Genomic DNA, 14,872 nt, shown 5'->3' on the forward strand with positions numbered 1-14,872 from the left:
AGATAGATAGATAGATAGATAGATAGATAGATAGATAGATAGATAGATAGATAGATAGATAAGGTGTCCCAAAAGTCTTAGTGCCATGGTATACTACATGGCACTAAGACTTTTGGGACACCCTCACAACAACTCTATGAGATAGGCGTTATTTTTTATCCCTATATCACAATGAGGAAACTGAGCAAACTAACTTGTCTACAGTCACAGAGATAGTAAGAATCTGAAGTGATATTTGAATTCAGGTCATCCTGACTCCAGAACATTGACACACATTAAATGAGAAATGAATAGAAATAAAATAGGAATTTAGATAAGAGAAAGATAAATTGCTGTTTCTCAGAGACAAAAAGATTACTGAAGAACCTTTTGGTTATTCTTATCATATGCTGCTAAAAATCCTGCACACAGTAGGTTCTTAATCAATATAGATAGGAACTGAACCTGTAATTTCATTGATTTAGAAAACACCAAGGCAAGGATTTATCTTTTATAAGAAGCTCAAGACAATCAACTTTTCTCTCTTTAAACTTCTATAGTATTTATGGTCTATACCATATAATTTCACTTTTTATTATATTATGCCTTGTATTATATTGTGAATGCTTTGGCATATTCAACTTTTCCAAAAAGAGGTCTTTAAAATGATCTGTGTGTGTGTACGTGTGTGTGACCTCCTATACTTACTAGTTGCATGACCATGGGCAAATCATTTAATCTCTCTAAAGCTTGTTATTGTTGCTCAGTCCTTTCAGTTGTGTCTGACTCTTTGTGACCCTATCTGGGGTTTCCTCGGCTGAGATACTGGAGAGGTTTTGCCATTTTCTTCTCCAGCTTATGTTATAGATGAGGAAACTGAGGCAAACAGGGTTTTGTGACTTGTCCAGGATCACATAGCTAAAAAAGTGTCTGAGGTCAGATTTGAACTCAGGAAGATGAGTCTTTCTGATGCCACGCTCAGCACTCTATCTACTGTACCACTGAGCTGCTAAGACTAAACTAAGACTTAGTTTTTTGTAAATAAGGATAATAAAAATGTTTACCTAACAAGACAGTTGTTTAGACCAAATAAGATAGTATTTGTAAAGTGCTTAATAAGATAGTATTTGTAAAGTGCTTTGCCAACCTTAACATGCTTTTTAATTGTCAGCTATTATTATCAATCTGCCTTTATGAAACATTGTGGTAGCCCAAAGTGACTGCATATCCTGATAGGAAAAAAAAAGTTCTTTCAGAAGAAGGGGCTCCAACCCTTCTTGTCAAGCCAGTATGTAGCAGGGCTAATCAGAGTCAGTGAATAGTGCAAGGTCAGGTTTACAGGAGAAAAACAGAAACACAAAGATTAGGATCTAGGGTGAAGGAAATATGACAAACAGAAATTAAGTGTAGGGACACAGAAGATCAGAATCAGCTGCACTACCAGAAGCAATAGTAGAGTTCATCACAAAGGCAGGAAGAAAGGGAAACTAGAGAAGGCAAATCATCAGTGCACTGGGGTTTCTAAAATGCCTGAGTGCACCTTGTGTCGATTGTGTCTTCCTCTAAGCCTTAACTGCTGGGCATATCTACTTCTGCTCAAGTTCCTGAAGCTTCTGACTTAAAGTAGAGGCTTGTGTCTCTACTTACATAGGACTCAATGCCTGGAACTAGCATAGGGCAGCTGGGGACTACTTCATAAATGATATGGGTGATTCCTCCCCTGGGGGCCCTATTCCCACTCTGCCTACCTCATGCTCTAAGGTCCATAGGTTCCCAAAGTGGGCAATACTGCTCCCTAGGGGGCATAGGAATGGTCCAGAGGGGTGGTAGTAGCCTCAAGTACAATTGGGGGTGTGTGGAAGCATAAGAAAAGAAGAGAAGAAAATTTTGAAAAACCATTTGTATATATTTCATCTGTTGTGTAACAGAGTTAAAGTTGTAGTGATTACCTTGTTTTCTAAATGCAAGCTATAACTGGTTAGTGGTGAAGTCTGCCATCAGGTCTTAACAAGCAAGTATTGACAGGCAAGTATATAGCACACTCTCGGGAAGTCCAGCATGCATCTGTAGGAATATGTGCATGTAATATCTTGTTTATATTATGATACTATACAGTTACATGATGCAATGTTGAATCATCAAAATTTCAATGCAGGAAAAACCCCACAAATTTACAACAAATTGTTAAATTTAAGATGCGTCATTTCAAAAAAAAATTTTAAATGATGCAAATTTTTAAAAAAATAAAGGGTTAAAGAAAGTAGATTGCCAGAGGGACAATGAGTAATTTTTTTTAAAAGGGGGCAATAGGCCTAATAAGTTTGAGAACATCTTCTCTACACAAAGCAGGTTGCCCAATTTGCCTGCTTGCTTGCATGGCCTGCAATATTCGTATCCCCTGACACTTCTTGCCATATCCATTTTCCCTAAGCAGCCTGGGATCTTAAGAGAAAATGGCTAGATTTGGAGTCAAAGGACCTGGATTTGAATCCTGGCTCTGATACTACTTGAGTGATAGATAAGATATCCCAAAAGTCTTAGTGCAGTGGTATGCTTTACTTGCGTACCCCAGCACTAAGACTTTTGGGACACCCTCCCAACAACTCTATGAGGTAGGCATTTACAGGAAAAGACCTATGTCATTTCAACTCTCTAGGCCTTTCCTGTAAAGCAAGGGATTTAGACCAGGTGACCTTTAAGGAACCTTCTAGCACTAAGTTTATGATCCCACGATCAATGAGACCAGCCTCAAAGGTGGTTAGGCCTGGCTGGTAATGTTACACGTTCCTCCCCACATGTAGTGAATTCAGCCCTAGTCATTCCGCATTGATTAGCTTCTTCTGCTCTCCTTTTCCTGAGTGCCCTTTTGGTTTGGTTTGGTTTGGTTTGGAGGCAATCAGGGGTTAAGTGACTTGCCCAGGGTCACACAGCTAGCAAGTGTCTGAGGTTGGATTTGAACACAGGTCCTCCTGACTCTAAGGCTGGCAGCCAGTTTTTTGTTTGTTTGGTTGGTTGGTTTGGTTTGAGGGGTTGGTTGGTTTGTTTGGTTTTGGTCAGAATGCTCTTTTGAGCTTTCTTTTGTTATGAAATAGTGGAAAGACTTCTGGATGTAGAGTTGAGGACCTGAATTGGAAATCTGTCCCTACCACTCACTATGCCTTTGGGCCAGTCAGTCTCATTCTTTCCCTGGCCCTAAATTTCTTTCCCTAGTTCTCAAACTGTAATCCCCACTCTCTTCTCACATTCATTCTACCCTCCAGTATTCAATGACATCGCTTCAAGCCTGGCTGCTCTCCTTTTTCCCACAGCCTCTATAACATAGAACTAAGAGAAGGAGTTGGCATATTCCTTGCTCCACACTGTTATTTTCACACCTTCCCTCAGCCACCAGTACCCAGCAACCACCTCTCCTTTACAGTGTGCTCAATCCTGTCAAGGTCCTTCAGATTGTCAACTACAGACCTTCTTCTCAAAGAACTTCACTTCCCACTCACAATCTTCTTTGCCCCACCCCCACCAGTGCCCTATTTTGAACACTCTGGTCTCTCAGTTTCTCAACATCCTCAACTCCCGTGACCTCTGTCTCCCTTCTTCTTCAATCATACACACCCCTGGGAGTGGTCATATCTTTGACTCTCCCACCCTGCCCAACCCCAACCGAATTTACTGAAGCTTTCAGAATTCCTAGTTATAGCTCTACTGAGGCATATATGAAGAGATACATTTCCCAAGTCCTTGTGATTTTACCAGCTTTGTAAAGCTGTTATTTAAAATATTGATCTAGAAGCTAAAATTCTCATGTTGTTATTTTAGAATGATCCCTGTCATATTAAATATGACTGAACTGAAGCCAGAAAATAAGCTATAATCAGGAATATTATTAAGAAATTTAGTTTTCCTTCGATGTGCTTTCTTAGTTTTTTTTTTATAATACCATATAAAACAGAAGAAAAAGGGGGAAAAAGTGGTCCCTTTTTATATCTACTAATCAGGAAGGAAATGGAGCCACCCAAATATATCATGTGCCATCTGTAATCTATGTTATACTGTAGGATTATAGAGTTTTCTGTTTTCTTTACAGATGAACTCTAAAATATAAAAATCCTTTTATTAGCCCCAGATGTTGAACACTTATTAAAATGCCATAGCTTATCAAATAAAATCATTTTAGACTCATTCACTATACTACTGAGGTTTATTGCATTAGAAGACCCTAGAATTACGCCTCATGCTTTCCTACTCCCTTTAAAAAATGAGAGAAGTAATGGAATTTCTATTGTGAACCTGATTCTAAACAACAAAGAGGAACTGGTTGCTGGAGTGGAAATGATGGAAACAAACCTTAGAGGGAAGTGACTAGTCCACCTCATAATCTATGGTTAAGAAGGAGATAAAAGCTGGGTATGGTCTGTCACATCTATGGATTTGAAGAGAGCTGATTTCAAAGAGTTCAAAGAAAAGACGAGTAGAGTCCCATGGCCTAAAATTCTAGAGGGAAAAAACAGCCCAGAAGGGATGAGAAACTCTCAAGGATGAAATTCTAGAGAAAGAGAAACCATTCTGACAAGGAGAAAAAGAGACATGTGTCTATGCAGAGGGATATTAGAAACCATTTTAGATTTTTTAAAAAACATGTTCAGAGGATGGAAGTTAGCATAGCTATTGGATGACAAATGTAAATGTGTGACATGAGCTTGAAAGATTAGTGTCAGGAATGCAAATTAGTGTCAGAATGAGCAGAAGCTGGTAAGGAATGCTAAGGATAACAAAAAAGACATTTTAGGTACATTGAGGAAAAAAGGCTTAAAGTAGTGATAGGATTTCTGGATCACAGACAGATTGGTGGGTTTCAGAGAGAGGCAGAACTACTCAAACCTAATTTCACTTTTGTTTTCTTTGCCAAGATGAATGATGTTTAAAATGGAAAGGACAGAACAAAGTTGATGATGAATTGAAACCCATGATAAGTAGAGAGATAATATGAATGCCTAGCCGACCTTAAGGAATTCAAGTAACCAAAAGCAGTGAACATCACAGGGTTCTGAAGGAGCTAGTGTTCTTACAAAAACTTTTGAGTATGGGAGAAGTGACACAGGATTGGAGAAGGGCAAAAAATAGGCTGATTTTCAGAAAAGGGAAAGGAGTGGAGACTTCCAACTATACACAAGAGAGTTTGACTTGGGTTCCTTGAAAGATTTTAGAATATGTTACTAAAGAGATAGTGAAGATCTTTTTTTGGAAACAGTAGAATCCAGTGAGAACCCACAGGGTATGTATGAAAAAGTATAATACTCAGAGCATTTAAAATTAGTTAAAGTTAAGTAATTTAGTTGCTTGTATTGACCCTCAATGTTAAGTTTTTAAGACTACATTTAATAGGAAAAAAAAAAAGAAAAGGAAGCAGCAGACACAAAGAGCCAAAATGGCTTTATCAAGAAAAAGTTGTACCATGCTAACCCCATTTCCTTTTTTGACAGTATAAATAGACTGGCAAATTTGAGGAATATGTTAGAAACAGTTTACCTACATCTTTGCAAAGGATTTGACAAAGTCTCTCATGATATTTTGTAGAAAATATGAAGTGATGTGGGCTAGACAGTAATGCTGTCATGTGGATTCAGCACTAACAGAATGGCCTGGTCCAAAATGTAGTCATTGTCAACTGGTAAGGAAGAATGAATGAAGATTCTTAGTGATCTGTGCTGATCTGTGTGCTAATTAACATTGTTATCCATGAGTTGGGGGAAAAAGGCATAGATGGCGTGTTAATCATATTTGGAAATGATAATGCTGGAATGGTCAGGATCTGAAAAAAATCTTATCAGTTCTTAAAATTAGGCCAAATCTAATAAGATGAAGTATAATAGAAATAAATTTTATAATAGGAATAAAATTTTATACTTAGGTTCAAAACATCAACTTAACAAGTACAAGGTGAGGACAGCCTAACTAGATAGCTGTTCACCCCCCAAAAAAATCAGGGGATTATAGTGAACTACATGCTCAATGTGACTAATCAGGGCAAATATGGAAGCCAAAAAAAAAGCTAATGTCATCTTAGGTTTAATTAAGAAAGCCTTTCTTTGCATAGCTCTGCCTCACTTAAATCCAATTCACACACAAGTCAACACGTCACCCTCATGATGTCATCAGTTCTCTTTGAGAATGAAGGATGAACAGCAAAACCAACAGCAGCAAGAGAGAGTGAAGGAAGTGATGGTCCTACAAAAGTCTGCCTGGTCAGACCACGTCTTGAGTACTATGTTCAATCCTGGAAGATGTATTTTGTGGACAGCACCAATAGCCAGAGAGTGTCTAATGAGGGATTGTGCCAGCCACGCCATGCACTCTCCTCCTATAAGGAGCAGGCTGCCAGAGTCATACTACTTACCAGTCTTCGGAGCCTACCCGGTTAAACACACAGAGACGAGCCGACCAGGAGGTGCCAACACCCGAGCTTTATTCAGAGGCCATCACAGCAAGGCCAAGCAGGAAGGCCATAGCAAGAGAGCAGGAGCAAAGAGAGAGTGAGCCCCGACCACTACCGTTCCTTAAGTACCTACTTAGCCCCTCCTCCTCAGCCCACCTACTAGTCATTGATTGTAGGATCAGATACCGGAAGGGGATGTCTGGGTTTAGCTCACCAAGGGAGAGGAAGTGATGCAGGAGGCTAGGACCGGATACAGGAAGGAGGCGTCTGGGATTAGTGCATAGACAAAGGGAGAGCAAGTGACCTAGGAAGTCAGGCCCAGATACCGGGAGGAGGCGTCTGGGGTCAGTGCTACACAAAGGGAAAGTACGTGACCCAGGAAGTCAGGAAGGACACAGGAAGGAGGTGTCTGGGGTTGACGTTGCACTTAGGGAGGGGACTAAGCAAAGGGAACTCATCCTCTGCCGTCCCACTCCCACGTGGCACAGCCCCCTGCCTGAGGAGCACGTGCTCCGGCTACTTCCTTGTATTCTGTTCCTTCCCCAGCCATCACAGCTCCACATAGCACTGCCCACTGCCTCAGGAGCATGAGCTCCGGTTACTTCTCCATATCCAGTTCCCATCCCAGTTCACCACAACTCCGCCTAGCACAGCCCCTGCCTCGGGAGCGTGAGCTCCGGTTACTTCCTAATATCTTGTTCCTACCCCATCTTGCCACAATCTCTCACTTGGCAGTAGCCAACATCAGACAGTCCCTCACAAGGGATGGCCAGGGTAGTAGGGCCTTAAGAGCAGGCAATGAGAAGATCAGTTGAAAGAGCTTGAAATTTTTATCCTAGAGAAGAGAAGACTTGGGATGGATATGATAGATGTCTTCAGATATTTGAAGTGCTGTCCTGTAAGTGAGAGCTTAGACTTGTTCAGCTTGGCCTTAGGGAACAGTACAAAGAGAAATAAGTGAAGGTTGCAGAAAGGCAGATTTCAGTTCAATTTAAGGAAACATCTCCTAATAATTGATTATCTAAAAGCTGAATGGATTATGCCTAGAGATTATTGGTTCCCCCTTACTAGAGAACTTACAGCAATGATTGGATAACCACTCAGAACACTGAAGAGGGGACTCTTGTCCAAGTATAGGTTGGACCATGTGGCTCCCAAAATTGCTTCTTAATTCTGAGATTCTGTCCTTCATTTTCAAATTCCTAGCAAAAGTCATCTGCATTCACTCCATTTTCTCACGACTAACTTCTCAAACCTTAGCAAACTACATTCCCTGCAGTCTACCAAAACTACTCTACAATGTCTTCAGTGACTTTTCAATTTTTCAAATGCCTTTACTCAGTGATATTTTAAGGTACTTTACAAGTTTATGTATTGCTGTTGTTGTTATGGGTATCCAGGTAGAGAGGTAGATAAGGCAGATGGAAATTTGAGACTGGACCTTTCTGCAGCATGTGATACTCCCTCTTTCTTGATATTCTATCCTCCCCTGGCTTCTATGATGCTATAACCTCCTGGCTCTTCCCCTACAGGGGTGGGGAACCTGTGGCCTCAAGGCTCCATGTGGCCTTCTAGGTCCTTGGGTGCAGCCTTTTGACTGAGTCCAAGTTTCACAAAAGAAATCCTTTTATGAAGGAGATTTGTTCTGTGATGTTTGGATGCAGTGAAATGGCCACACTTGAGGACCTAGGGGGTCATATGTGGCCTCAAGGTCACAGGCTTCCTACCTTTGTCTTACACCTTAAAATGTCCATTTCAAATTCCTCCCTTTCCGGTTGCATAAGATAGCTCATCAACTCCTAAAACTCAACATGTCCAAAACTGAATTCATTTTCCCATAAAACCTACCCTCTTCTCCTGTTTGTGTAGGTGACATCACCATTCTTCCAGTCACCTAGGCTTCAAACCTGAGTCGTCTTTGGGGTGGATGTATAATCTACACATTCTACTCTCTCTCACATTCACTAAGTTGCCAAGGAAATCCTGTCAATTTTACCTTGATATTGTCTCATACGTCCCTTCCTTCTCTTCTGCACCCACTGCTACCTGCTGCCACCTTTTTCAGTCCCTTATTCAACTCTCATCTAAGGAGACCTATCTGGTCTCCCTCCTTCTAGTCTCTCCCCTCTTTGATCTCCATTTTGTATCACTGCCAAAGTAATTCTCTGAATGCTCAAGTCTAATCATGCCATTCCCCCTGCTCAAAAGCCTTCAGGGGCTACCCATAATATAAAGCATAAAATACATTCTCTTTATTTTCAAGGCCTTCCATGGCCTGGCTTCAACTTGATTTCTAGCTAATTAATTAATTAATTCATATTAATAATAATAGCTGATTTTATATAGTGCTTTAAAGTTTTCAAAGAACTTTATATGTATCAGCACAGTTGATCCTCATAGCAACCGTGTAAAACAGGTGCTATTATTGTCCTCATTTTACAGATGCAGAAACTGAGGCACAGAGAGCTTAAATATCTTTCACAAACTCCACACTGCAGACAAATCGGACTAATAGTCATTCCCTGCCCTACCTATGTGAATTTATGTGTGTCATCTCCCACTCCTGGATTTGACTCCAGGAGTCTCCATATCTCTGACTCTGGAAAACTTTCAATTACTTCAAGGTCCAGCCCTTGGTGCCACTTATTCTATGAGGCCTTCCCTGATGTTCACAACTCAAGAATCTCTATCCTTCCCCAGTCTGTCATGCTTCTGTTCCTAGGCACTTTCGTCATTATAACAACCGGTATTTGATTTATTTGTGTGTCTCACCCCCTTAACAAATTCTAAGCTTTTTAAGGACAAGTAGGACTGTACCTATTTTTACCTTTATATACATAGTTCCTAGCACAATGTATCTTAGCACATAGTAGGTACTTCAAAAATGTGATATTGAGTATGTTATAATGGATAAAGTATTGGGCTCAGAGTCAGGAAGAGCTGAGTTGTAATCCTTCCTCTGACCTTATTAGTTTTGTAGCTCTGGGCAAGTCACTTAGGCTATCTGTCCCCTCTTTCTGCATAGTTAAAAGGGGGATAATAATAGCACCTGTTTCATAAGATTCTGTGAGGATCTAATAAAATAATATATGTAAAGTACTTTCCAAGCCTTAAAGTTCTATATAGATGAAAACTATTATTATTAAATTAAATTGCATCTTGGACTGGCCTATGAATGGATAATGAGCTAGAACCAGAACTGAGGTACAGATCTTATTTGGGAAACTGTACAGTTTTTAGATGATAGACTGTCATGGTACATTGCTGCAAGAGCCCACTACTTGAACTGCAATATTGTAGAAAGTATTAGTGAAACATGGAATACAAGGATTTCAAAACATTCTAAACTCCACCCTCAAAGGGAGAGGGAAAGATGGTTAAGGTGGATGTAAGTATGATGCAGTTGTGACCTATATTCAGGGAGCAGGATGATGGGAAGCTGCACTGGTACATTGAGTGTCCTGTAATGCAGGAAGAGCAAGAATCTACTCTTTGGATGATATGAGTTAAAATATGGGCATCGGGGTGATTAGGCATGGATCAATGACAACACATATTGGTGGAGGGTGTGCTCACATTGCTAGAATCATGGATCACTCAGAACAGAGGTATAATTCAGACATTTTCAAGTCAGAACAAATAGATTTTAATGTAACTATTAATACCAACTGAGCCATGAAAATAAACACTGCTTCATGAAACTTGGGCCTAAAAGAAATCATAGTAGAGCCAATAGAAACAAGGCCATGATTGTTTTTAAATAATTTTGAGGGTTTTTTTAATTCTTTTTTTTTTCTTGGCTTGCCTTTTATACAGCTATCTGTTTTCAGGGAAACTCTGAAAGCAGGGAAACTTTTAGTTTTTGCTGCTAAAAGGTAATTGTCTTCTCTTCAGCCAATGTAGAAAATGTAGGCAGTATAGAACACATGTAGTCTTTGTAGTAGTATTGATTTTTAAAGTTTTTGCAGGACTGTGTATTAATTTTGAACCCAAGGCAAATTTAGCCAATAATGAAAATTTAGTGGGAGTAGTTAAGGAACTCGATAAAGAGCTGTATATGCTTTTACTTGATCAGTTTCCAGTGGCAGGGGATACCATGGTTGGATTGGTTTATTTTATTTTTCCTCCAGTCAGAGATCCTCAGACTCTGCAATTGCAGGTTACAGTGATATAAAATCTTTCCCTTTTGTCTACGTATTCACCCATAATGTACACCTGTTCTTAGATTTTAAAAAATTTCCAAATGGATTAAAAAAATAATTTTGGTTATAAAATAAGAAGACCAAATCTGTAATTATGAACCAGATTCACTACATATGTTTAATGATCATATACCTTATTCCCATCAAAGGAAATGTACTATTATTGGTAGCTATGTTTGCCCTGCCCTGGCAAAACTATAACCCCCTTCATTTCTACTTGGGCCTTATTCCCTGTTTCATGGACTATTATATAATTGGAATTCAGGCCTCTACTGAATATATCTCTGTGTTTGAAATGAGCAGGTGAAAATTGTGCAAAGCAAATAGCCAATAGGAAAGTGAATCACTCCTTTATCATCTGGTTTATTTACCTTGGGGTTTTATTTGCTGTTTCTTGTTAGAATGGTTTACTACTTCGGGCGATAAACAAACGGTTTCTTTGTAGCTCAAGAGTGGCAGGTGTTGAAACAGCTTTTTGCTGAGACTTGGTCAAAAGTCATCACTCACTTCACTGATCATTGGGCTGCCTCAAAGGATGAGACTTCCCAGTAAAGTATACTCAGATGTTGAGCTTATTCCATTCATGCCTCTTAACTGGGTGTTATTGCTTTGCCCAAAGTAGCTATTCCCAAATGCAATTACATCCTTTACACAGCACTTTGGTAAAGTAGTTTCCTTAAATGGTGTTATCCTCAGACAAATGGGGACAACCAGTGAGTTCACAGCTATTATGAAGCTAGAGAAATTACAAGGTTGTAAGAGTTACTACGGAGAGCCATGTCTTTCCCTCTTAGTAAGACAATTTATACTTTCCTACTTCAATGGTCCACTAATCTCTTTGATGTGGGTGAGTGAGATCACCTTCTAAGAATTCAGAACACAACCAATCCACCTCTTCTCATCCTATGTAATTTTTGTCTATATCATCCCATAATCCTTCACTGAAGGTCTACCCTACATACTGGAGACTGTGCTGGGGACCATCCATTAAAGTTGTATTCTTGGCCTCACTGCTTAGAACACTGCCTGGCACATTAAAGGCACTTAATAAATACTTGTTGGTTGGTTGACTAAGATGACTCTGAGTTCTCAAAGGCTATGTAAGTGACAGACTGCCTGATATAGGAGGAACAGCTTAGCTAAATATGGAGATATTCATCACCAATAGGCTGGCCGTCATAGGTGATTTGTTCTTTTGGCAATGACAGCAACCCAGGGAACAATCAGAGAAATCAAGTTAAAAAAAAAGTATCCTTAGGAGTACAGTACATTCTGCTATAATGCATATTTTGAAAATGTAAATTTGTTCCAATGCTATTGATATAAGGGAACATTTTGAACATAACTCAAATTTCAAGTTTTCTTTTGCCCGATTTTACCTCTGAGAAACAGCAAGAATGCAGAAAAATGCACTGCTTTACAATAGCTGTGCCCCTAATTCCAATGCCCACTTCCACAATAAAATTTCAGGTCTTTGTCAAGGTAAACTAGCATATTAATTGTCTCAGGTCCACACCATGCCCTCCTCCTCTTCAGCTCTTTCAGTCACAGCCTCTTCTAGAAGCTTCTTGTTATAGCCTGACCAACTTGCTTATACAGTCTGCCCAAGGCCCCAGATATGGCCACAATTATTGTTTTTGTTGCTGTTGTTTGGTCATTTTCATTGTGTCTGACTCTTTGTGATGACATTTGGGATTTTCTTGACAAGGCGCCGTTTCCTTCTCCAGCTCATTTTACAGATGAGGAAACCGAGGCAAACAGGGTTAAGTGACTTGACCAGGGTTACACAGCTAGTGTCTAAGGCTGTATTAGAACTTAGGTCTTCCTGACTCCAGGTCAGGTGCTCTATGCACAATGCCATCTAGCTGCCCATTGTTTATTGAAGTGTTTGTATATTTCTTAACCATTTAACATGTGTAAAACTGTGCTGTCATTTTTATTAGGTTCCTATCTTTTTTTTTTTAATGTGTTACTGATAAAAGTTTTTGAGCTTTGTGCCCCAACTCCATTTTCCTCATAAGCTCTGTGGTTTTTAATTACATGATTTTACATAGCATACAGTGCTTTTGGGGAACTCATATGTTGAATTATTTCAGAGCTGTTTGTACCTCATAAGATATACTTGTGATCCTTTGGCTAGTACTAACAATGCCCAAATACTCGAAGCCCTAATATAGTTGACTTTTCTGCTCTTGACCATCTGAACAAGGAAAGAAAATGATCCCAAGAGGAGAGCCACAGATGGCTTCGGGAAACTTACATCTTCCCCTGGGGATAAATGGGGTCACATGGTGGCAATTTATTGCCTGATACTTCACTTTCCTCATAAACAACTTTCTTTGAGTTTCCAGAGTTGTCTCCAGGCTCAATGGAATTATCAGCCATCAGCACTAACTAACCTTTGTATTTAATGGCACAGGATATAGAGTGCTGGAATCATGAAGACCGGAGTTCAAATATAACCTCAGACACTTAGTAGCTGTGTGATCTAAGCAAGTCACTTGACAGCTGCCTGCCTCAGCTTCCTTATCTGGAAAATGGTACTAACAATAGCACCCCATACCCCAAGGTTGTTGTGAGTTTAAAATAAAAGTACTTTGCAAACCTTAAAGTGCTATGTAAGTGATAGCTATCATCATTATCATCATCACTATTATTGAGTATCTGGCACATACTTCTTGACCTGACTTGATTTCCCTTTACCTGACACTATTCTATCCTCAAAAAGGAATTTGTCATTGGTATGTAGATGCAAGCTGAAAGGATGGGCAGAAAAGAGGGAAAGTGCATCAAAAATGGGGTCACCAAAGGCAAATTTCACCTAATTCACTCTTTCTTCTAATATTAACTCTGGACCCAATACTATAAGTACTTAGAATATTCTGTACTTGTGAAGACTGTATCAAAGAGTAGGCTTCTACTGTTTATGTCCCCTTTTCTTCAGAAAATCATACTTTGATTTTCACATGAATCTTTTTTGTAGATGCTTCCAGTTACAACTATGGGTGACAATGCCTTGTCACCTCACCACTGCTCTGAATTGCCAGGAATGAACATGGACTGATCTTCCCTATAACTGAGTACTCTGCTATTATTACCCAGGGCCATTTGGATAATAAGATCAGGTTTTAACTCATGAGAGTCATGACCTTCTCCTGGCCTGGGAGGCCTTTTAATCTTTAAGTTCTAGGTGCCATTTGACTGGGAGTATTCAATCTTGTTTAGATTTTTTCTTTGTTGTCCATTGATGGCATTTATGATTGGGGGTAGGGTATGATTTCTGAGATAATCAAACGGTGATTTTCTTCTTACAGGTGCTGCCTGACAAACAGGTCAAGGAGAGAGCTGGTAAGTCTGTTCTATGACATATGCTTATACTTTTGTTTTAGATAAGTTTGTACTTTAAAAGAGCCATGCACAGTTTGCATGTCATTAAATACTGAAAGTACATTTTGATGAATTATTAATAGGAAGATGTTATGAATTCTTTTTCAATATGTTTGTGTTCCAAGGATCCATGATTTTGTTCACACTATGTCCTAATGACCCCTACTCACCTTTTTCTCCTCCTTTTCATCTTCTTTCCACTACCATACTGGTGAACTGCCTAGCCAGAATCATTAGCATATATGCTTATCTCTTACTCTGAGCTGCTTCATTTGCTTAGCACAGGATGCTGACGAGAGCAGGACAGTGGATTTTGATCCACATTAAAGATAGTTGTTAGCTTCACACAGCGAAAAAAAATTCTTTTATAACTTTATTCTCTACCTCTTACATGCTGATGTTTGACACTTTTTTCTGTATGGAATAGATCAAATAGTATGAATGGCTTCATGTAAAACTATAATTACTACTAAAAAAACTTAGAGCAGGGATTCTAACAGATATGTCTATGTTGTTGGTCAATCCTTTTTCAGTCATGTCTAACTCTTGGTGATCCCATTTGGGGTTTTCTTGGCAGAGATACTGGAATGGTTTGCCATTGCCTTCTCTGCCTCATTTTACAGATAAGGAAACTTAGGTAAACAGGGTTAAATGACTTGCCCAGGGTCACAAGCTAGTATGTATATGAGGCCAGATTTGAATTCAGGAAGAGGAGTATTCCTGACTCCAGGATCAGCACTCTATCCACTGTACTACCTAGCTGCCCCACTAACTAGCAGCAATATATCTATAGACATATAGATATACACATTACGTATAGGATGTAGGTACAGCACATATGTTTATGTGAGTGTGTATGTATATTCAAAAGTTA

General features: G+C 39.5%; 1 protein-coding gene across 1 annotated transcript in view; it reads left to right on the forward strand.

Moving 5' to 3' along the window:
* STARD13 (StAR related lipid transfer domain containing 13) overlaps positions 1-14,872 on the forward strand; it is a 708,719-nt gene that overhangs the window by 324,849 nt on the left and 368,998 nt on the right. The window contains exon 5 of the mRNA XM_027877625.1: positions 13,926-13,959. Within this exon, the coding sequence (XP_027733426.1) occupies positions 13,926-13,959 (34 nt within the window). The remainder of the gene's footprint in view (positions 1-13,925; positions 13,960-14,872) is intronic.

This window comes from Vombatus ursinus, unplaced genomic scaffold, assembly GCF_900497805.2.
Source record: "Vombatus ursinus unplaced genomic scaffold, bare-nosed wombat genome assembly UNPS02014813.1, whole genome shotgun sequence".
NCBI classification, from domain to species: domain Eukaryota; kingdom Metazoa; phylum Chordata; class Mammalia; order Diprotodontia; family Vombatidae; genus Vombatus; species Vombatus ursinus.